At 44.1% G+C, this 23,815-nt stretch overlaps 1 protein-coding gene across 1 annotated transcript; it reads right to left on the minus strand.

Annotated features, from left to right (window-relative positions):
* Positions 1 to 1,542: 1,542 nt before the first annotated feature.
* On the minus strand, positions 1,543 to 23,815 carry TSPAN1 (tetraspanin 1). The gene is made up of 8 exons (XM_015421965.1): positions 23,745 to 23,815; positions 23,043 to 23,107; positions 11,134 to 11,340; positions 10,015 to 10,089; positions 6,953 to 7,051; positions 5,032 to 5,169; positions 2,939 to 3,022; positions 1,543 to 2,358 (listed from the first exon to the last, which is right to left on the minus strand). Exons 2-8 carry the CDS (start codon positions 23,097 to 23,099, stop codon positions 2,305 to 2,307), a joined length of 714 nt encoding a protein of 237 aa, XP_015277451.1. The 5' UTR covers positions 23,100 to 23,107; positions 23,745 to 23,815; the 3' UTR covers positions 1,543 to 2,304.

Raw genomic sequence — 23,815 nt, forward strand, 5'->3', positions numbered from 1 at the left:
ATCTGAAGAAATTACAGCATCTTTTAACATTTCTTTAGCTTTCAGGTTTCTAAACCCAGAGGCTCCCATTCCATCTGCAGTCCTCATTTATCCTAGGCAGGATTTAAGTAAGCGTGTATTTACAGAAATCCAGAAGAGCTACACATGCAGACTCACCCTCCTCCCCTTTTGTGGCAACTTCACACTTCTGAAGTTCTGTTAGCCTGGGAAAGTTCACACAAGCCATAGCTACCACACCTGGCAATAGTCATCTGAGAAACCAGCATGCAAAATTATCTTCATAGAGAAAGACCTAAGGTTCACGAAGGCAGTTTAGTACATACTACTGTAACCTTAAGACTAGATTATTCTGTATGGAGCTGTTTCTGAAAGCAACTTGAGTTAGTACAGAACATACTGGCTGATGGAGTTACTAATTCAGGATCTTGAAATATCTATGTTGACTGCCAAGTTAAACTCAAAAGTACCAATTTTAACCTTTAAAGCTCTTAATGGCCTGGGACCTCTCTCTGGTAAGAACCTTGAAGATCACTGTGCTTGATTTAGCAGGGGGTCCTTATAGGAAATTTTATTGAGCAAGACCAGCAGGAGACACACATCCTACTTGGCTTTGAGTGAAGCCTAAATCCATACACTCCATCAAGGCTGCATAAAAGGTAAGTATACACATTTCCTTTTTAATTGTATCTGCTATTTTACCAGGCTCAGTGGGGAAAAGAGACCAGAGGAGACATATGGCAGCAGTTATGATTGTTTGTGAAGATGCCTCAAGAGGCCTTTTTATTCTCCACTGCACCCCTTTTGAGAAAGAAAAACCGTGTTAAAACAAAATGACTTTGAATGGTAAGATGTCTTATGGTGCCAGCCAGAGATGACTTTTTGGTGATGTATACTGAAATGTTGCTGTTCACCCATTTAAAAGAATTACAAGGACACATACATAAAAAGGTAAAGGTTCCCTTGCTCGAAAGCCAGTTGAATCCAACTCTAGGGTTGCGGTGCTCATCTCCGTTTCAAAGCCGAAGACGTTTCCGTGGTCATGTGGCCGGCATGACTAAACACCAAGGCGCACGGAACGCTGTTACCTTCCCACCAAAGTGGTGCCTATTTATCTGCTTGCAATGTCTTGCTTTCGAACTGCTAGTTTGGCAGGAGCTGGAACTAGAGACGGGAGCTCACTCTGTCATGCGGCACCCGGGTCTCGAACTGCTGAACTACTGACCTTCCACAGCCTGCAGTTCAACATTTCAACCACTTGAGCCACTGCAGCTCATACACACTCCCAATTCTGACCATTTTTCTGTGATGCAGTTCTTCTATTAAACACACACCTGTGCCCTGGGGAAGAATACACACATGTTCTGAAGTTAGCTTTATCCCCTTGAATTACTTACTATTTTCCTAAAGGTATTCTGAAGCTGTAAGGATTGAAAACTATGCATCAAGACACCCATATCCACAAGACTTCATTAAAAAGTAGATTTTATTGCAATAGTCAATGTGCAAATGATATAATTTTTGTTAGATTATAAATTAGGTTGTATCCACAAAGAGTAAAAAAATACATATATAGAGAACTGACTTAATATACAATAGGTAGAGCTCCCTTCAGATATGGCCAGATTATCTAAAAGCCCAGACAGACTTTCGTTTGTTGCAATTAACTTATTGGGGGAAGGGAGAGGGAGGAGGAGGAGAGGGGCAAGGCAAGGTCAGTTCCCCCCATACATTGACATGCAGAAAAGAACTGTTTCTGTCTTCTAGCCATGCAGCACCAATCCCAACAGCTGCCTGGTTTTTGTTTTACCAGTTAGGCTGGTATTTATACCCGGAAGTGCAATTGACTCCTATTTATATCATCTGGGGGTTAAAACTCTATTATTTGCATTGAAATGGGAGCCATTTAAAACCATCAGCAGCATTCTGAACAATTCATTCTCCCAGGAAAAGAGAGAGATTTCATACTAGTTTCAGGATGCCAGGTATCTAACTCGCCGGAAAGTTCCCTGTGGTAACAAAGGCAACTTCTGGAAGGGAGAGATACTGTCTTCCTTTCAGTCCTTGGTCTCCTTATCTCTGGCTTTCAAAACAAGAGCTCTTCGCTTCACAAAAATTTCATATCAAACCACTTTTCATTCATGTACATACTATAGATTCCAGCTTGGTAGAGTCAAATAAATTAATCAAATGAGATGCCTCAGGCCCAAGAAATGTTTGATTGCTGTAGACACATTTTAGAAAAGGTTGCTAGGTGTGCCGTTCTCTTGCCTCCTGACTGGTGGTCCTCCTACGCTTCTGTCCTACTCACTTCTCATCTAGGCGACAGTACAGGTACATGGCTACAGCCATGGCTGCAATCTGGAAAACAAAATGGGACAGAAGGACAATTTTCTACTACTTCAGTTCAAGTTTCGTTACACTGACATAGCTTCAAAACTAGGAACAGACTGTACATTCTTACTAAACCTTATAGATGTTATAAGGAGGGAGAAGAGGATGGATAGATAAAGTGTTCAGTACTGACAAGTCCTGCATACAGCTTAGCAACATATAGCTTGTACATTTGATTCACACCAAGACAGATAAAGGTTTCCTGTGGAGATCAAGATCAGGCCTTTGTTATTATGAAAGGGTTCTTCCTTCATTGTTACCATGTACCACTGCTAGGGATGGGCACAATCCGGCTCACGAACTAAAGTTCATCATGAATTGTAGCTGGTTCATGAAGCCATGTTCATGAACTGAAGAGCCGCCACAAATTTTATTGAATTTTGATGCAGTTCCTGGTGGTTCGTGGAGAGCAAAAAGCAGGGATTTAAATGGTTTCCAAGCCATTTTCATGACCAGCAGAAATTTCATCCCCTGCTTTCTGCTGGTTGGGAAAAGCCGCAGCCAGAAGAAAGTAGGGGGTGAAATATACCTCCATATATTAACATACCTCCAGCACACAGATCCCAGCTGCTACTCCTCCTACTACACCAGCATTTGAACGTATTTCAGACAGCAACTGAGGAAAGCAGCCCTAGGATTTACAAAAAAAAGCAATTTTCATTACAGTACAGGCCATAGTCAAACAAGAGAGATGCATTAGAAATGGGAAACAGTTACATTTCAGAGGTCACCCCACTGGCATAAGCTTGCTTCAGCACACTAGGCAGGTGCGGGGGGGGGGAGATACTGGCTTGGATCCACTGGATGGTTTTTGCATGCATTATGATCCTTATTGCTAGCAGAAGCATGGAAATAACCTCATGCTATCCCCTTGCACCATGTTAAACATATTGTATCCCAAACTGCTTTCCCATTTGCACAAGGTGTTGTGCAAGCTATTTCTGGGCACTGTAAGGTATATGGAAGCAGAACTGTACTAAGTCTGTTTACATCGCCACTTATGCATTGCTGGATCCAACCCAATGACATGTACCTTACCATTCTACTGAGCAAAATGTAAAGCCTCCCTCATACTATAGTGGCTTTTTCACAAGCTGGATGAAGACTTAAAATTCAACTGAGTGGAATGGTGGTGTGTATGTCCCTATCTGCAACTTCACAAGCTTTTAGGCACCAGGGGTGGTCTTAGCCATTGGGCAACTGGGTCATTTGCCATGGGCCCTGCACTGGGGGCCAGTGTTCCCTCTATGCTGAGTTAGTGTGAGCTAGTTCACAGTTTTTTGGCCTCCAGCTCACACATTTTTTGTCTTAGCTCAGGAAGGATGGCTCCAGAACTAATTGACACAGTAGCCAAATCACTCGCTCACAACTTTAACGCCAGTAGCTCACAAAGTAGAATTTTGCTCACAGGACTCCACAGCTTAGAGGGAGCATTGCTGGGGGGGTCTCCTGTGCCTCCCCACCCCCACTGGAGCCTTTGTCTGTCACCCAGTTGCAGCCATGGTGGCTCCGGCAATCAGCTACAGGAGAGATTAATGGTGTCAGATGAGGAGACTGTGGCTGGCTGTGCAGGTATAGAATGGTGAAAGTTGGGAGCAGAGCCTCCACCTGCCCAACAACTAGGGTTGCCAGCCCCAGGTTGGGAAGTGCCTGGATCACAGCAGCCATGGCCAGAGGTCATTTCGGGGGGGGGATCGTGGGGGATCGCAGTTCCCCCGGGTGAGGTATGGGGGGCGGAGCACATGACGAAGCCCCGCCCCCTGCTTCCGGCCGCCCCGCTTCCGGCCCTCATTCAGCCAAGAGGAGGCAGGAGAAGAGGGAGGGTAAGTTGCTTCTTCCCTGCCTCTCCCCACCCCTGCCTGCCTGGGGCCAGGGAGGGCCTTCGTGGGGCTTCCTTGCACTCCCGCCGGCCTTGCAGGTCCACCGCCGGGCCCCTCATGGGGCTCGGCAGTGGAGCTGCAAGGCCGACGGTGGTGGCTGGGACCGTTGGGGGTGGGGTGTGTGGCCTTATGGCACATTTCTGGTGATGTCAGGGGGTGTGGCGTATGCTAATGAGTTATACTAATGAGTTCCCCTAGCTCTTTTTCTACGAAACGACCCCTGGCCATGGCCATGCTAGAGGTCAGTATGCAGACCCATCCATAACTCTAGTTGAACCGGTTCCCCAGAAATTCTACCCATAAATCTGACAGAAATGTATTTAAAATGTTTATATACCCAGCTTTGTCCTGACCAAGTCAAGACCCAAGGTGATCAGTAGTAAAACAAAACAGTATTTAAAAAAAATCACAAAACACACTAATTAAAACAAAAAAATACACTAAACCCATCATTTTATAAACACATATTCCTTTTGTCCTCAGCTCAGAACCCTAATAACAGTTATTATCTGAGTGAAAGTCACTAATCACTATCTATAAAATACCCCCTCAGCTGTAAGATTTAACGAGTTCAGAAGAGGTACCCAGCTTTCTGCTCCCCAAAAGAGCAATGTTGTTCATGGCCATCAGAAAAACCATCTTAACCTATTTTAGAAGCACCATTACCTGACCTTGGTAAGATGCCCCCAATACAAAGGCTGGGTGTATTGAAATCCCTGCCCCCCTACACAATGCAAGGAACAGCCATTTGTTTTCTTACTGTTATATTGGACGTATGAGCCATTTCCGCAGTGCAGGACGTGCTGTTCTTGCAGCAGAATAGTGGATAGTGGTTATAATGGTTATAGTAGTATGAGTTATTGAAATCTGTGTAGTTCATTAAGCCACAGCATTTCAGCTGAGGAGTAAAAAAAAGGATGTTAGCATATTCCTGTGTCCCTTCACAAGTACCGCTTCCATAAGACAGCAGAATTACTCAGCAACTTCGATAACCATCATCATCACACCAAAATTAAGGTATTCATCAGACTTAGAGTTTACCCTTGAACCACAGCCTTAAAGCAACAACAGCTCTGCTCAGCAGTCAGGGATACTAGTAAATTCTGGCCACTCTAATTGCTCAGGATGCTACTGCTCCACTTTTAGCATCATCTCCAGTATCAGAGCAAGCAGAAGGGACACCTGTCCACCTAGCCATGCACATTACAACACCAGTAAGAAATTAAAGGCACTCCTGTGGAGGACAATTTTATGTTGCAGGTTGCTTTTCCTCAGCTCAGTCAGACTGGATATGGATTCTAGAACTTGCTTGAACCCTTTGCCTTTGCATGTCTAGGCAACATAGTCTCCAAAATGCAGTGTCGTTCACAAAAGAGGAGTAAATTTGATGCTTTATAGAGAATGAATAAAAAGTTGCTTCCTTTTCATATTCCTCGACTGCATTTCTGCCGCACAGGAGTGCTCATCCAACACAGGAGATGGAACAGTAGGGTACGGTGGTGGTGGAAGGTGACACTAGTATTTATCTGTTAATGAAACCCATGTTTCCAGAAACTTTTGCCTCCAGCGATCATTCTAAGCTGCAAGTTGCTTCTTCCACTTACAGTGGTGAAAATACAAAGCAGACAGAGAAGGAATAATGTTCAAGGTGTCAGATTTAAAGGAAGTGGAGTAGGGGAAATGTGTATGTTAATATCTAGTCAAATATGGAAGGCTTCTAGCTAGAATAGGGTTGCCAGGTCTGGGTTGGAAATAGGGTTGCCAAATGAAATTCGTCCGGGAGCAGGGGGCTCCCGGACAGCGTCCTCTTCGTGCGCGCGCATGTAGCGCGTGCGTCACCCGGAAGTGACGTCACACGCTGGGGGCGGGGCGACGCCATTTGAGGGATTCCACGGGAGTGGGAATCGGGGCTCGAAACCGGGGGGGGAATTCCGCCCCCCGGGGGGGATTTGAGACCCCTAGTTGGAAAATACCTGGAGACTTTGGGGATATATCCAGGAGAAGGCAGGGTTTGGGGAGGGGAGGGGAGGGGTCTCAGCTTGGTACAATACCATAGAGTTTACCCTTCAAAGCAGCTGTTTCCTCCAGGGGAGCTGATCTCTGTCAGCTGGAGATCAGTTGTAAAGGCAGGAGATCCCCAGGCAACACCTGGAGGCTGGCAACCCTAAGCTATTAACTTGAGTATTATTATATCAGAAGCCAGCAGACCTCACTGGAAGACCTCCAGACATGAAAACGCTGAAGTGTACCAGTTTCTTGAACAATTCCATTTGCTCTAAAAAACTCTTACTATAAATAGTCCCTCCTCATTTACTGTTTAATTCAATAAAAGAAACTCTTTTGCAACAGGAAACTCATCATGTCTTGCTCTTCTCACAGCAATCATGTCTGCATAATGGCACCCATTTAGCTATTTAAACCAACAGTTACCCACTCAAAGTCTGTTCTTCCCTGTGTGTTTGAAACTCCAAAGAACTTTTTCATAACCTGTGCTGGTTGCTTCTACACTGGTTGCTTGTACCCTTGTCAAGTCTGCCAGCTAGAACCAGACACATATCCCAGTAGAAATCAAAACCATGATGAAGCAAAGCAATGCCATTGTTATCTTGTATTTGGGTTTTCTATAGAAGTTTAAGCAAAGTATCAGTCAGTAGTCATTCTTCATAATTATGAAAACTTACTTCTTCCATTGTTTTATTCCAGACAGTTGTCACTTCATTGTTCTGACCATAGTCATTTTTCAATGTCTGGGTTACTGTTCCTTGCAATATAGTCTCCGCCTGCAAAGAAAGATGTAATCATGCCCAAAACAATGTAGTAATATTGTTGGAGAGACAAAGACTCAATTCCACACTACTTTTGCTTTCAGTCTTCATATGACACACCAGTTCATAAGAAACTACTACCCCAACTCTTCTCAGTTGCACACAACAGAAAATAAGAATGGAATATTTACAAAAATCCTATTTGCTCAATAATTATTTATAATAGTTTTCTGAAGTCATGTGGCCTTTTTCATCTGATCCATCTAACTAAACTGATACTGCAGAAGCTATACAAGGCATCCAATGTGAGCCATTTGTTTAGAACTATAGTGTAGCCTCATTTGGAATACAGTATACAGTTCTGGTCACCATATATCAAAAGAGCATTCTAGAGATGGAAAAGTACATAAGAAGGCAACCAAGATGATTAAGGGGTTAGAACACCTACCCTATGAGGAAAGGCTGAAGAATCTGATACTTTTTCATTTAGGAAAGAGACGACTAAGGGGGGACATGATAGAGGTTTATAAAATTATGCAGGGGTGGGGAGAGTTGACAAACAGAACTTCTTCTCCCTCCCTCCAAATACTAGAACTAAGGGGCATCCCATGAAGCTGACGGGCAGTAGATTCAAGAAAGACATAAGGAAGTACTTCTTTACATAGAGAGTGATTAAAATGTGGTATTTGCTGCCAGAAGATGTAGTGATGGCCACTGGCAGAGAAAACTTTAAAAGGAGATTAGATACATTCATGGAGGATAGGTCTATCAGTGGGTACTACCATGGTGACTAAAGGGAACCTCCACGTTCAGAGGCAGTCAGCCTCTGAATCCCAATGTCAGGAGGCAACATCAGGGGAAGGCCTCGGTCCCTTTGCCCTGTTGTTGGACCTCCAGAGGAATGGGTGGACCAGTTTGAGAGACAAGATGGACTACTGGTCTGATCCAGCATGGCCCTTTGGTGTAGTGGTTAAATGTGTGGACTCTAATCTGGGAGAACCGGGTTTGATTCCCCACTCCCCCACCTGCACCTGCTGGATGACCTTGGGCAAGCCATAGTTCTGGCACAGCTGTTCTTGAAAAAAGAGCAGTTTCTGTCAGAGCTCTCTCAGCCCCACCTACCTCACAGGGTGTCTGTTGTGGGGAGGGGAAGGGAAAGGAGGTTGTAAGCCGCTCTGAGACTCCCTTGGGTAGTGAAGGGCGGGGTATAAATCCAATCTCTTCTCTTGTTCTTCTATGTTCTTAACTGATGAGGCCTGTAATACTAGCCTTATTTACTTGGGAAAGTCCTATTGAACCCCATGGGACTTTTAAAGAAACCTGCATAAATACTACTGCACATTTGTGAGGTCTATTCTTTCTGTAACTATGGAACATATAGGCCAACAACTATTACTTTGAAGTGTTAACCATATCTGGTGTGTGGGAAGTAGAATTTCCCCTTGTTGCAAGCAAAAGGCTTGTTACATTGAAGCAGCAATAATTTTGCTTTCCCCTAAACACTTGTTTTGAGGCTTCCTTGTCACAATGTGTTTCACTTCCTGCTTTTTCTGGCAACTGCCACATCATGGCTCCTCTGCATCTTCGTCAAAGGAGTTATCCATTAACAAACAGGGCAGTGTTGATTCCTTGAGTTCCTTGAGGAACTCATATTAAGGTACAATCAAATCTAGCTCTTTTGGTAAGGACTTCATGCTACCCTGTTTTCTAGTGGATAGATACGTTCCAATTTTTTTAGTGGATAGCATGTCTCCTTTACTGCGGAACATACCAGCTGGGATGTGGCCGGGAAAAGAAGTGGTGAAATTGGGCACTCTGGCTCTTAGGTTTATCTAGTCAGAGTAAGTGCTGAATGCTGGAAGCATTCTTTGCTCTTATGTAAAAGACGGGGGTTCGCTTTTGCACACCCCTTTTTGATGTGAAAAATTAGACACAGCAAAGTTTATTTTTATTAGGAGAGACACATGATCAGACCACCATGGATGCTCCTACTAGTTTGGCTTCTCATGTCTCCAGAAAAATAAAATAGGTCCATAGATCTCCTTCTAAAGGCTGGGAGACCTTTTCGTCTTCGCATGCACCTAAAATTTTTATGTATGTTAAAGGGTAAAATCCAATAACTGTCACGCATCTTATTGTCATGCATTTTACTTTGCCATGCATGCTTTCTTTAGAAGTTCTGCTGTACAAACCACAGAAGTATAGCCTCCCTTCTGAGAAGTTCTGGACCCATTTTGCACATTAAGCCACTTGATTACCTTAAATATGTTCCATTAACTCAAGTCAAATTCCTATATGCAGTACACAAAAGCAATTGTGCTCATTTGTTCATATTTTTATGCCAAATTATCAGAAGGCTTTCATGCTGCAAACCTCAACCATGCTGAACATAGTCTCCTGGACCCCTCTTAGCTTGTCAAAGAAGAAAACTCATGAAATGAGTTGAATGAGATGAAAAATTATATATTTACAACATTTATTAGCTGCTTTTCTCCCTTGCAGAACTCAAGGCAGCTTACAATATGAATAAAACAGTATTTTAAAAAACACAATAAAAAGAAACTGCATTAAAAGTCAGCAACCAAAAACCTCCAATTAGGATTGCCAATAAAAACTATAAATGAGTCAAATGCAGTCCTGAATAAAACTGCCTTCAACTGCCTCCTGAAGACAGGCAACAAGGGAGCCAGGCACACCTCCCTGGGGGGTTGTTCCATAATTGGAACTTTATCTGTGCTTGTTGAGTTTTTCAAATGTAAACATTTTTCCTAGTATGCTATAAGAGTGGATGATTGGAAGTCTACTCCTTGAAAGAGTAGAATTGTCACACTTCCTAGAGGCATCCCTATCAGCAACTATTCAAGATATCAATCAATTCAAGAAGTCAATCAGCCACCCAAAATATCCAAGGCTGAAGACAGTAGGCTACTCTCCTCTCACTTAAGTCTTCTTGCCCCACATTCATCCCTTCTACTTACAACAGATGTGTAGACCAGAGCCACCACTGCAGCAGCAACTTCAACTATGAAGATGATCAGGATAATGGAGAAGAACTAGGAAGAGAGAAAAGAGTCAGACTGTACTGGTTCTCTGTGGAGTGAGCAAAAACAGAATGACTGCAAATGTCCTCTACAGCTCTTTGTAGCTATAACTGCTCCCTGACCAGTTACCTTGAACTCTGAACTAAAAAGGGCATGTTAACAGCATATTCTAGTAGGGGTTTCTCAGTAACTGAGAACTCTCTTACATAGTGGGGAATGACCTAGCTTACGTCTTTTAAGAGGAAGCTGATTAAAGACTGTTCTTCAAATAAAAAGAACCATTTTTTTAAAAAAAAAAACAGCCTTTTGAACCATCTCCATCCCATCCAGTAAAAACTCCTTTCATCCTTTTCAGGTTACTGAGAGCATATACCATGTCACTTCTTCATTCCTTTTCTAGAAATTTAGGCAGATATGCAAGCTTTTCTGCAGTCTGAGCAAAACATTTTGCTTACTAAAAAGCAGAGCAGAAGCAACACAATTTTTAAAGTCTCCAATGGCAGGGAAGACACCTTCCAAGAAAAGGATATGAAGCCATGGATTAAGATGCTGTAAAGCATATCAACAAAACAAAATTACTAGAAAAGCTGCACGATCTTTGACTAGAAGTCATTTTCAGCTTGAGAAAACAAGACCATCATTTGCATTTGTCCAGGGTACTTATTTTACTGAACATTAGCTTTGCCTCATATCAAATTCAAGTAACCAAAATAAGTCATTGAAATACCAGCACAATGATTAAACAAAGTTCAGTTTGAATGGTTAATGCTTTTAAAAGAAGAGTTGGAGGACTGAAATCCACCACTGACCATCCTAAGAGAAAAGTGCACGCCCCCACAAACACAGCTACCATGTACAGAAGAGTCAGGATTAAGAAATTCTCTCATGTGGTCGATTAACTGCATGGTCCAGAGACCCTTCTGCTTTAACAGACTAGCCTCATGAAGAGGACAGCTTCTCATCATGCCTTAACCACTCTTTCTATAGATGAACTCTCCTACATGGGTAGGCAAGTAGCAGACCAGAGACCACAACCGTTTTGTGGTAGCATCTTACCGTGATCAGAAGGCACTTGCTCTCTCTCTGAGCTCCACAGCATCCTAGGAAGCCCAGTGCAAACAGGACAGCTCCAATGGCGATAAGGAGGTAGCCCACATTCACAAATTGCAAGACGTTGGAGGACAGTGGGCCAAACAGGTTGATAAAAGAGGTGCTGTCAACACTGACCCAGATGCCAATGCCCAGGAGTGCTGCCCCACCGAGCTAAGAGAGAAAATAAACTTATTTACAAGAATAAGTATGGGACAGGCATAGGGATGCCAGACACCCATTGGGCAAAACCAAAAAGACAGACCTCCCAGTATAAGGACTAAAGGAAAAGGCAAACTGGGGGGAAAACAGTGTGGTGAACTCACTCAAACACTTAGATATGTAAGCAAATACAGTCACTTTTATATTTGAATGTTATCTCAAAGTATACAAAATTCCATACAGGGCATGAAAGCCAATACTATACAATATCTCAGTGATATACAAACAGTACAATTGTTACTGCTGATAGCCAAGAAACTGTGGAATAATCATAATAACAGTCAACATATCCTAACAAAGCAGCCAGCTTTTGCTTGGTTTCGTATCATAACTTCATCAGAAGCAAATCAACTGCAAAACAGAATTAATTACACGACATTCACATAATCCATATAATAGTAATCTACATAATGTAAAAAACCTGCAATAAAGGATTATTTTACTACCTTATATTGTGTTAGAGTTTTCCTTGAATTGTAATTACACTTTCTGATTTCTAAAGGTACCTCTTCTCAGGAGTTGCTACAGTTAATGTTGGGACTAGCCCTCGTTTTTTTAAAAGGGTAAAGATATTTAAAGTTTAATGCAATCACTAATTTAAATAAAATTGCAATGTTTTTATCATAGTGATAGTTTTATCATAGCTAACGCTTACCTCTGAAGATTTCTCATATCGGACCTGTCTGTATCAGACTAAGCTTCAAAGCTGAATGAGTCTCTCTATTCTATTGATATATACCCTAAATGATGACACCAGCAGATGCTCTTAAAGAGCCCTTATCAGTATATATCTAACATTTTGTTATTTTGCTATGTTACTTTGAGATAACATAGGTTCAGTAAGAAATAGGGATCAAACAAAATGTTAGATAAAACTATCACTATGATAAAAACATTGCAATTTTATTTAAATTAGTGATTGCATTAAACTTTAAATATCTTTACCCTTTTAGGAAATGAGAGCTAGTCCCATTTTGTATTTTTTTGTATTCAAATAAAAACCAAAAAAGGTGGTGGTCTACCCCTGGTTATACACGGAGTGGAATGAGTGTCCTTTTTCTCACATAACATTGGGATGATTGTACAAAGTCATCCTAGATCAAGCCAGACCACGGGTCTTTCTAGTTCAGTGCTGTCTACTTTGACTGGCAGCAGATCTCTGGCAGAAGCCTCTCCAAGCACCTCCAGATCCACCGTCTTCTGCATGACAAACACGCTTTCTCCCACTGAGTTGCAGCCTTCCCATGGAAAATAGATACCTTCTCTAATTTCAGTACTAACAGAGAAAGACTCCCCATTTGCTCGCTGCATGCATCCAGTATGGCCTGCATCAGCATTGAGTCATGATCTCAGTAGATTGGGAGGTGGGGACCAATGTTCCCTCTAAGCTGTGGAGTCTTGTGAGCAAAAATTCTACTTTGTGAGCTACTGGCATTAAAGTTGTGAGCAGGTCATTTGGCTACTGCATAAATTAGTTTGCTCTGGAGCCATCCTTCCTGAGCTAACACAAATATCTGTGAGCCGGAGGCTAAAAAACTGTGAGCTAGCCCACACTAACTCAACTTAGAGGGAACACTGCATAGGATCACTGGTGGGGACCAGGGTATAAGGAAAACTATCCTATAGGTAAATGCTACATTTCAGAGCTGCAGAGACTGCAGCAGACAAACAGAGGTGCTTTCCACACACAGAGACAATCCAGTGTCATTTCCCCATGGCTGCTGTGGCTGCTAAGAATAGTGCAGTAGCAACAAGGCTTCCACCTAAGTTCTTTGAATTACCAAATTTCAATTGATGGAAAAAGTATTTTTCCTTATAGCTCTGCAAGGAAAGGGGCAGGAGACTTCCCCCCCCCAGTGAAAGCTGAGAATTCAGGGAATCTGAAACATATTGGTATATCAATATAAAGCTATTCAATCATGGATTTTTAAAAGTAAAAGAAAAAGGAGCCCTGATGACAGGCAGAGGAAATGGCTGTTGAGGGAGAAATGGCTACTGTGTCAGCAGGACCCAGAAAGTCCGAACTTTCCTGCCCGTACACCAGCCACCCTGGCTTTGCTATGATCTTTCCCAGAACTTTAGAACAAAGCAGGTTTGAGAAAGATCAGAGAAAAGCTGAGGAAACCCCCAGAAGGTCCACCACAACGCTCACTTGGAACATACTATCCAGCTGGAGACCCCAAGAGATAGTCACAGCCCCAGGGCTGGCCCAAGGTTTTTTTGCAACCTAGGCAGGGCTACCTGCTGGCGCCCACCCCCGTATGCGTCCCTATTAATTAAGGGGTTGCCAACTTCCAGGCAGGGCCTGGAGAGAAGGAAGAGGAGGAGAGCTTGCAGGGATTCTGCAACGAAGAGGCCTCTCCTCCGCTCCCAGCCCGCTCCCCCCTTCCTCCAGTTTCTGATTCTCCCAATGGTGACACGTCCCTGGAGATGCCGACGCCAGTTGGGATTGCCCTGCCACTGCTCCTGGGCATGGAGCCAGACCCCAAGGAAGCCACGCCGGCTGCAACACGAGCCCCAGCCCCCAACTCACACACGGAAGAGGAAGACTGCCTGGAGGGGCCATAAGGAGCCATCGGGGCGCTACCGGCTGACGCACAACGAAACCAGCAGCAGGGAGTTTGGAGAGGAGGGAGGAGGAAAGCTGCGCCGGGCCAACAGCCTGGCGCAAGAGTGTGCTCTCAGTTCTAAGCAGCCTGGAGGGGAAAAGAAGGAGAGCAAGGGGCCAGATGCGTATGAGGAGGAGAAGTCTGGGAGGTGGTGGGGAGCAGGAAGGGGGCTCCGCTGCTTATTTGGAAGACTGCAGTCTGCAGATCCTAGGAGGAGTGTGTTCTCTCCCCCTGAGCGCCGTGTGGGCACACTTGCCGGTAACGCCGTGCCCATGTACACACCACCACGACTGAGCCAGGCTACAGTGAGCCTACATGTGCTCGGGTGCTGTCTGAGGGGAGGCGCGAGGCGGGCCCGCCAGCAGTCTTTGCGGGGAAGGCAGGAAGAGGCAGGGTTTCTGGGCAGCGTGTGGGCTTTTGGTGGGGGCGAGGCCGCCGTGTGCAGTTTGGCACAGCGGTGCTCAGCCCTAGGACCACTGGCCAGTCAGCGGCGGCGGCAGCACTCACCCAGTCAGGGAAGCAAGATCATCATGCAGGGCTTTTTTTTGGGGGGGGGGAGAGGCCAGGTCTTGTTTGGCGCCCCTAAGGGGCCAGGGCCGGCCCACGCTCTAGGCGAATGCCTAGTTTGCCTAGTGGGTGAGCCGGCCCTGCACAGACCTGAACTAAAAAAATAAATTCGAAGACAACTAACTAGGTATCCTAACACATTAGAATAATTATCTCTAAACACTCATCCTTGTATGCAATACTTATCAAGCCATTGGAAACTGGAAGCAAGCAATGTAGGCCATTCCAGACTAGGATATGATCAGTGTTTAGCACAGGGACAGCCTTTTGCTCTTGTAAAGATGGAACATGCCAATTAAAGAGACACAACTAGTTGTCTGGTACCATTTCTTAGGTGGAGAAGACACACAGCAAACTCGGGCTCAGGCAAATTTATGCAGAAGATGCCTCTTCTCACTCTTGCATGGTAAGCAGTGCTTGGGCAAAATTGTATGTCATTAAAGATGGAGGCCTTCTCTGCCTTTGTAACAGGTATCGTATCAGTAGTGACCACCCTTCTTAGATTTCTAATCACTAGTCTTGTATCAACTTCCTGCACTTTGAGAAGTCCCTGAAACCCTGCCCATTCTCTTGTTACGTAGGGGAGGTTTCACAAGAGGCTATTCACAGTTTCACCCTTGTAATTTAAATTCAGTTTTGCTCTTAGCACTGTACAGAAATATCCCCAACAGGTTCAAAACCATTGTCCTTGACCAAAGGTGCCAGTTTTGTTTGCTTTCAAACAAAAGGGCAAGGCAGTCACTGCTCCAGCAGATGTTTACACACAGGCACAAGGCTGGGAAATGCTCCTGAGGTGGGGCAGAGGAGAAATGAAGTCAATTTCAGTGCAACCATTTCCTTATAGTCTTAAGTGTAACAGCGAGCATATCGGCTAGAATCTAATATCTATCAAGCTACACAAGCAGAATAGCTTGAACTAGCAATGACAGACTGCTTCAAAGCTGAGGTCATCATCAACCATTGTTGCTTTCAGAAGGCAAAGGCACAAACTCACACACTCTTCTCTGTTTCTTGGCAACAGGAGAGAGCAACGGGACAGGTTAATCCATCACCCAGGGAAAGGGTGAGAGTTTACCTTCAAAACAAATATAGGCATGACTTTTACCACCTTACAGAAAGAAAAAACAGAGCCCCACCTTTGCTACCACTGCCCCAACAGCAGAGGGAGAATTTGTAAAAGAAAAAGAAAAGCTATTAGGCCAATGGTATGATATCACTCCTGGGGAAAACCTGGAAGGGATGTCAGCCGCTCTAGAAAGTGATAGAAATGGTTTTACCCTAGAGTTTTCAGTGATTCATGGAGAGGCCTGGCATCATGAAGAGTCCAAGTTGGACTTTTGCCCACAGAGCACAGCTTCCTTAGCTCTTCCTTCCTGTGGCAGTCCAAAACACCTCCTGAAATACTGTTCCTAGAGGTCTATCCCAGGAACAGGATTGGGAGGTTATTTTGGGCTACAGTCGGAGTAAGTTGTGCTCTTCAGGCTCAAGGACTTGCGCCTGAAGAAATGCTGCACTGGCTCCAACACAATGTGTCAATTCACATTTATACCACATATTAAGGAATTAAGTATTTATTTTAGAATATAATCTACATATCTTCAATATTTACAGAAAAAGACCACACTGAGGCAGAGAGTCTAGTTCCAAAGCAGAACACTCAAGCATTACCAACCCAGAAAGCCAGCTACTGGCAGACGTGTAGGAATTCATGGGGCACAGGGCAAGCAGAAACAGATGTAGGCAGTTCCCTCCAAGAACACCTCACAGAGCTGGTCTATGTGTTCCACCATGGCTGCCACCCTGCTGCCACCAAACAGCCAGATCCAGAAGAATCTGAAAGTGATGGGAGCTCAGCCACTAGGAGTACCAACTCCAGACTGTGAAATTCCTGAAGATTTGATAGTGGAACCTAGGGAGGGCAAAGAGTGGGGAGAGGAAGCTACACAGCTCACCCTCCATGGCTGACATTTTCTCTGGGAGAACTAATCTCTGTAGCCTGGAGATAAATTATAATTCCAGGAGAACTCCAAGACCCACCTGAAGGTCAGCAGCTCTATAAACCACTGATGCTGCCTTCCATGCCTTGGTGGTAGGGTTGCCAAATCACCCAGTGGAGGCAGGGGTCCCCCATTGCCAGGCCCCATCAGCCCATCACTGATCAGCTGGCCAGCAGGGGGACTTACCTGGAAAAAGAGTGAGGCCTAGTCAACGTTGCAGCAACATGTCTATGTCGCTTCCAATGTGACGTGGAAGTGACATAATCACATCAGTGCAATGCTCTGATATTTGGGCAAAAATACTATGGCAGAAGCCAAATTTACCATAGAGTTTTTGCCCAAATATCAGAGCGTCACCCTGACGTCACTGTATGATGACATCACTTCCACCTGTGAGGTAAGACTACCATAAGCTGCTGGCTTTCCAGCCATCACCACCCTCCTCTTCCCAAAGACCCACATAACAGTCAAGACTTGGAACCAGTCTAGGGTTGCCAGCCTCCCAACTACACTGATTAGTTTCGTAGAGAAAATGGTTGCTTTGGAGAGTGGACTCCATAGGATTATATCATGCAGAGGTCCCTCCCAGAGTTGGCAATCCTAAACCAGGCAGGCCAGGGCCCAGTGGGCAAATGGATAGCTGGGCCAGCAGCTGAGTCAAGAGGTGAATGACACTGCAGCCTGCTAGCCATCACTGCCACAAATGTTAATCAATTCAAAAGGGAACCCTAAAGATAGTTTTAGGCATGGAAAGGCTGGACACAGAAGTACTTTCCAAGTTGCCATGACCTTGCTGAGCTAATCCATAGCCAGGCTGTAGGAACAGCTGGCAACAGTAGTTATAGAGAGCAAGCACTGACAAGTTGGGGACAAGCTGTAGCTAAATGGCTACAGCCTAAAAAAAGGAAAGCTGTTAGCAGAAGAAGACAGTTGGACTTCTGTCACACACCTTCCAGCCTCCCGTGTGTGCACAGTTGTTAGCAGTCAGCTACCTTCTGCAGATGGGTAGTTGGTACCCAGAGACAAAACAAGCCCAAGCACCCTTCATATGAAATCACTCCAAACAGATATTAAATCTAACATACTTCCTGGCCTAAAAATGACCTCAACAGGAATGCCAGTCAGAATATCAGCCTGGGAAATTGTTTGGAAGTGAACCAAATGGCTGTCTTGCAAACAACTGTTCCTCCACCCTAAAGGTAATACATAATTTACAACAATAAATTTCTCAAGAAAGGCAACTTCATACTTTGATCTGACCTCTTTCATCTCTGATCCTGCTTCCCCATTGGCACATCTATCCTTGTTAGCATATCCATAATACTTGGAAGTGTCAACCATCCTGTATTTCAGGGGTCATCAGTGTACATCAACAGCCATATCCTAGCTTCAGGAGGGCTACTCAGTTCTTTGATCTCCCTCCAGGAGAACTATCAAACATTTGTATAGGTCTTTGGGAACTTTCCGATAAACACATTAAGCCACTGTGTTTGGGGCAGACCTGTCATAGCACCTCAAGGTACATATTTCCTATAAATGCATCCACTCATCTCCAGTGTGAGTGTTCTCTTCTTGACATCGACATCACATTCTGTGAAGTGCTGGTTGCTTCTCTCTCCACTAGGGTTGCCAGGTCTTACTTGGCGGCCAGCGGAGGGGTCCCGGATCCGGAGACCCAGAAGTGATGTCATCACACAGGGCATGTTTGGGGGGGGGGCTCTATCATTTAAAGAAAACCAATTTTCCTTGAATGACAGAGCATCCCCCCACACCGGGCACACTGGCCCAAACATGGCACTTGGGGGCAGGTTTCCCCATCGGCTGAATCTGGGCTAGCAGATCCGGGCCCTAAAAGCGGGCAACACCCCCCCCCCCATGGGGGAATGGCAAGCCTACTGTCCACGGACCTGAATCTCCAAGATTGGTGAATATTGTCACGGGCTGGGCTTGGGCTGAGAGGCAGAAGTCAAGTCTGGTCTGAGGTTACTGCCAGGAGAGTCCGAGCAAGGAGTATAACAAAGATTAGCCTGGCTACCCACAAGTTTTGGCTAGGATGTCTCTCTAAGATAAACAGAACTCTGAAACACCAAGTTATTACATACTCACTAGATTGATGTTTGGTTACTCTGATTTCTACTACACATAGTTCGCAGATGTTGAATCTTTGTACATGTTTTACACCTTTACATGATAAGTTAGCATACTGTTTATGTTCGATGTTCTGTATTTAATGTCAAATTATAAGGTTTCTTGATTATACTTTGTGAAAAATTCAATAAAATATTAATAACAAAATCCTCCCCCCCCCAAAAAGGAGAGTCCGAGCGAGAGCCAAATTGTGAGTCCAAAAGAGGGGTTATCTGAAGCAGGGGTCAGGAAGCCAGGAATCCGAGCTAGAGTGGGGGGGCCTGAGGGCAGGAGCTGAAGGTGGATGTGAGGCATGCATGGAGGTGACTTGATGCTTCCAGGAGAGCCCAATCCTGAGTGGGAGTTATATAGGCCTCCAGTCGGGCTTCCCATGGTGGTGGCACCACTCCTGAAAATACTCCGGACTCGGCGCTCCCCTTCCCTGTCAGCATGCATCTCAACATCGGGTGGCTGAGTCTCTGCGGAGCCGCTCCCTTAGCTGAACTACCCGTGGAGGTGAGTCAGGCGGGCTCCCTCGGTTGCACCTGTGCTTCCTCGGCTGCTGCAGGACCAGGTGCAGGGTTTACAGGCTCAGGCACTGGCAAGCTATCAACTCATGAGGAGTCAGAGGGGCTGGCTTCTGGTTGTAACAATGCTGGCACCTCTGGCTGTGATGCCAACTCAAGCGGGGACTCAGCATCGTCATCATCATTCATGACAAATATAACCCTTAAACTGCCTTGCTTTTCCCCACTCCTCTCTATTTTTCTTAGTTAATTTGTGTGTTTCCCCATGTGCTTTGTGTGTATGTTATATTCTTTTATTATTTTTCAATAAAGACACTTCCAGTTGAACATCTGACTGGTTTACTTTGCGAGCTTCTCTAAGGGAATAATCCTGATATACAAAGGTGGAGATCCCTCTCGCTTGTCTCCTTAAGCTAATTACTGACCAGATTTTGGAGACTAACTGTTTTGGATAACACAGTATGCAGAAAAAACAAACCAGAGTGGGGGGAAAGCCTGACTTTTCCCAGCACCCTCCCTTGTCTAGCATCTAACCCAAAGACCAAAAACCAGCTGGTTGGCACCTGTGACAGAGGTATATAGTATATGACCAGCTGGGAACTGACTGAGCAATGATATACATCCAGATCTGGAAGGATATCAAGAGGCTCATATGGTTCTTTCCTCCAACTTTATTCTGCTCTCCAGACGGGCAGAAGCACATTGGCATGAAGCAGTCCTTGAACTAGTAGTGTTTACAAAGTCAGGTTATGGGTGTACTTCTTCAGGAAAAAATATGAATAAATCTTCTGCCTGCTCTCAGGACTAATAGGAGAAGAATTAGTTCAGTGTAACAAACACACATGAACCATTTCCTCTTAATACAACTTCAGAGTCTTGGTACCAGTCCCTTTTGCAAACAGTTTGAAACCCACCTTTTGAATGGAGCTAGGTAGGGGCCAGGTTTCCTTAAATCTTTTGCAAAATGTAGTTCATTCACAAGGACAAATAAAAAGCATATTAAAATGCACCACCACTCAGACCAATTTAAAGACGACCTTCGGTTTCATACCTGGCATTGCATAGAAGTCATGTTGACACATGTTCCACCACCTATATGACCCCCCACACCCCTGTCTGACTTCTGGGTTATGGTAAGTATAGTTTGCCCTATTCAGCCCACACAAGAAATTATTAGTTTAACAGTTATACAACACACACATCCCCAAAGCTGTAAAATAGTTAATGAATAATTTTCATTGTGACGTCAAATCAGGAAGTGAAGAAAGGGAAATAATCCCTGAAGAGATTAAAATAGCGCATGAGCCTGAGGCATGGCCCCCAACAGCCATAAAATCTCACCCAATCTCTTCCATGTAATATTCTGCCAAGAACTATAAATGGCAAGGCCTACATTAGGGTTCCCTAATGTGGTGTTCATCAGTGCCTCCCTTGGCACCTGCTGAGCTTTTCAGAAAGTGGATGGGGCCATTGTAAGACAGGTAGAGCTGGCAACCCCCAGGATGGGGCAAGGCAACACTTGTCCCATATAAAACTGGCAGTAGCATCACATCAGTTTTTTACTGGAAGTAACATAGGGTAGCTCTACGAATCACCAGAAACTCTATGATGAATATGGTTTTATCATAAAGTTTCTGGTGATTCCTAGAGTTCCCTATTTCACTTCCTTTTTTTAACCAGAAGTGAGGTGATGCCACAGCCAGCATTGTGAGACCCCACTTATCCCCACTCAAAGCCCTCCTGCACTGCCAGGAACCCTAAAGGCAGGGCTTGTTATAAAATGAAAGTGTTTTCCATTGGAGGATTGGGAGGAATAGGCTTTCCTTTAGTCATTGTGTGTTTCCACTCCCCCTTCACAATATCCTTCTTTGGGGCTTTTTTTTCTGGGGGAACACACCAGAATGGAGTTCTGGAACCTCTTCAATAACATTCTTTTCTGGGGGAACACGTTTTCAGTATACAGATTGAAAACTTCATTTCCCTCTTGAGAGTTCCGGCACCTCTTTAAAAAACAAAACAAAAACAAAAATAAAATCCTGTCCTTCTTCCAAAGAGGTATGAGGAGGGAGGTACCCCATGTGGCTCTGCTTGCTGAGGCAGCCATTATTGGTTTGGCTTCACCTCCTGTAGCAACCATTATGGGGTGGTGCTCACCTCCCTCTGTCAAAGTTCCAAAGGTGCTTACAGGCTTACAAAGATTGGGGACCCCAGACTACACGAAACATATTTTCTAAATGTGGAAACTAGGGTTGCCACCCCACCCCCCCGGGCATGTTGCATGGAGGACGCTCTAGCATTTGGTGAGAAACACTATGGTAACCAGAGTTTCCCCCCAGATGCTAGAGTATCTCCCACATGAAATGCCGTGCGTGATGGCATCACTTCTGAGTGACGTCATCATTGCACACATGTGCCAGAAGTCTCCAGGAAGAAGACAGGAGCCCCCCACCAGAACATAGTAAGGACTTGGTAACCCTAGTGGAAACAGTACTGCAGAATCTTGAAGATGATACATCCACTTTTCATCTTCCCCATTTTGTTACTTTCCATTGTGAATGCATTCAGGTGTTACTTGTATGTAGATTATAAACTGTAAATTGACGACAGCTTCCTGGACCTTGTAGTGACCTCAGTACCCTTGGCATACAGTGCCACAGTACACAGCAGTTCTTGATTTGTTTAGGATTAGACTATACCAAAGGTATGAGCTTGTATACAAGAGATCCTTGAGAATGTTGCTATAAAGGCATCATTGGGTCATCGGGACATGGGCTCCACTGTTTGCTGTTGTGGGGAGGGCGGGCTATAAATTGAAATTATAAATGGAAATTGAAGTACGAAACCAACTCCAGACTCATAGAAACTGTAACACCCACTCAGCCTGTCCAGATACAGGCAAGAGATTGGTGCATACAATTTAATGAGTACCTTGGCTTGCGTCATCATGGTTGTAGTTAAGCTATCCATTGCAAGTTTGTAGGCCTGGCTTGCCTTTACATGAAGAAACTCCTGTCCATCAGGCTTAATAAATACAATAGGAGCTTTTGGCACTTATCCCCATGGGTGTGTCAACAGCAGAAACCAACCAGAGTCAACAATAAAGTTTGTTATAAACAGGTCCTAGTGTAAAGTGACTGCTGCTCTGCTGTCCAATAAAAAGTCAATCTCTCAGCCAGCAAAGCAATAACTAGTTTGGTTAAACAGATCTCAGCATCACTTAATATGCACCGTATAATCATATGCTGTACAAGACTATAAGGGGCATGCAGTCCGAGGAGAGCATCAGAAGAGGCCAGAAACTAATCTAATTAGGCTTTTGGAATGTTTACTTTGAGACAAAGATTATTCACATGCCTTGTTCATGATAAGTACATTCACAGACTATAAATCCAATATAAATCCTTTATAGTACTCTGGTACTGTTGGAATTCATAAGTACTAGATGGAACAAAGGACAGTATTATGTGATCAAAATTAATTATAACACATTAGATATGGCCATAAGTAAACCTTATGTTGATCAATTATACATCCGGTTAAGACACTCTCAAGAAAGCCTAGTATTTCTTGTCTAAATCTGTCCAACCTATTCCCCATCAATCTGAAGGGCATCATACAGCACAATCCAAACCATATTCAGAAGGGTGTTTGCCTGGACTGTATTTTGTCTCATCTTATTAGATCTACTGACACAGGACTTTGAGTTATCAGGCCCATGGGGCTTTTATTAAGTAACTACTGACATGGTTAGGATTCCGCTAACCAGTCCTTTATTAGTACACCAAGTACATCATTGCTCATTGTCAGAGAAACAAAATAGTACTTACAGCTATGGCCAGGTTAAACAAAACCATCATGACCTTCAAGAAACTGAAGCAACTCATATTGGTATCTAAAGAAAGAAGTTAACAATGATCTAGTCAGTTAACTGCAGAGAGATAAAACCAACAAACCTCCCAGACTTTGAACATAGAATTCAGTTTATGACCTGATCCTAAAAAGTTTATGCAAAAATCCCAATATGATGCTGGTGAAGCTTACTTCTTGGTAAGAATACTTTAGACCACAGACTCAGAAAAAAATCATAGCCAGTTTATGACTGTTGTATTTGTTTTTGAAAAAAACACAGCCCTAAAGGCAGAGGAGAAACACGCTACCCCAAAAGACCCAAGGCCCCCAATACCAGCTAGATAAATTCCCTCCCACATTCTAAACCACATATTTTTAAAATAAATTTAAGGGAACACACTGACGCAGTCTATAGCATAGAACATTAGAGACATTTTATCATGAGTTTCACAACCTCAATATTTGTTGCTGATTCTTTTCAAAGGAAATGCACAGAGATCTTCCTCAAGTAAACTTTTTTAAAGCAGAGAGGCTCTATAGAGCTTCCTGCCACAACAAAAAGATAAATTAAAGCCACTACATCCTTAACCTACATCAAATCTCATCTTCAGTTTAGGAAATTATCCTCCCATGACAACCTCCAGCCCCCCCACAGGGAGATAATTCCACACAGAACTTACCTTTAAGGGCAACTCCAAAAATAACTTGAAACACTCTTACTATTGTTCCACTAGACAGGACACCCAGCTTC

Source organism: Gekko japonicus, unplaced genomic scaffold (genome assembly GCF_001447785.1).
Source record: "Gekko japonicus isolate JY-2015 unplaced genomic scaffold, Gekko_japonicus_V1.1 scaffold75, whole genome shotgun sequence".
NCBI lineage: Eukaryota > Metazoa > Chordata > Lepidosauria > Squamata > Gekkonidae > Gekko > Gekko japonicus.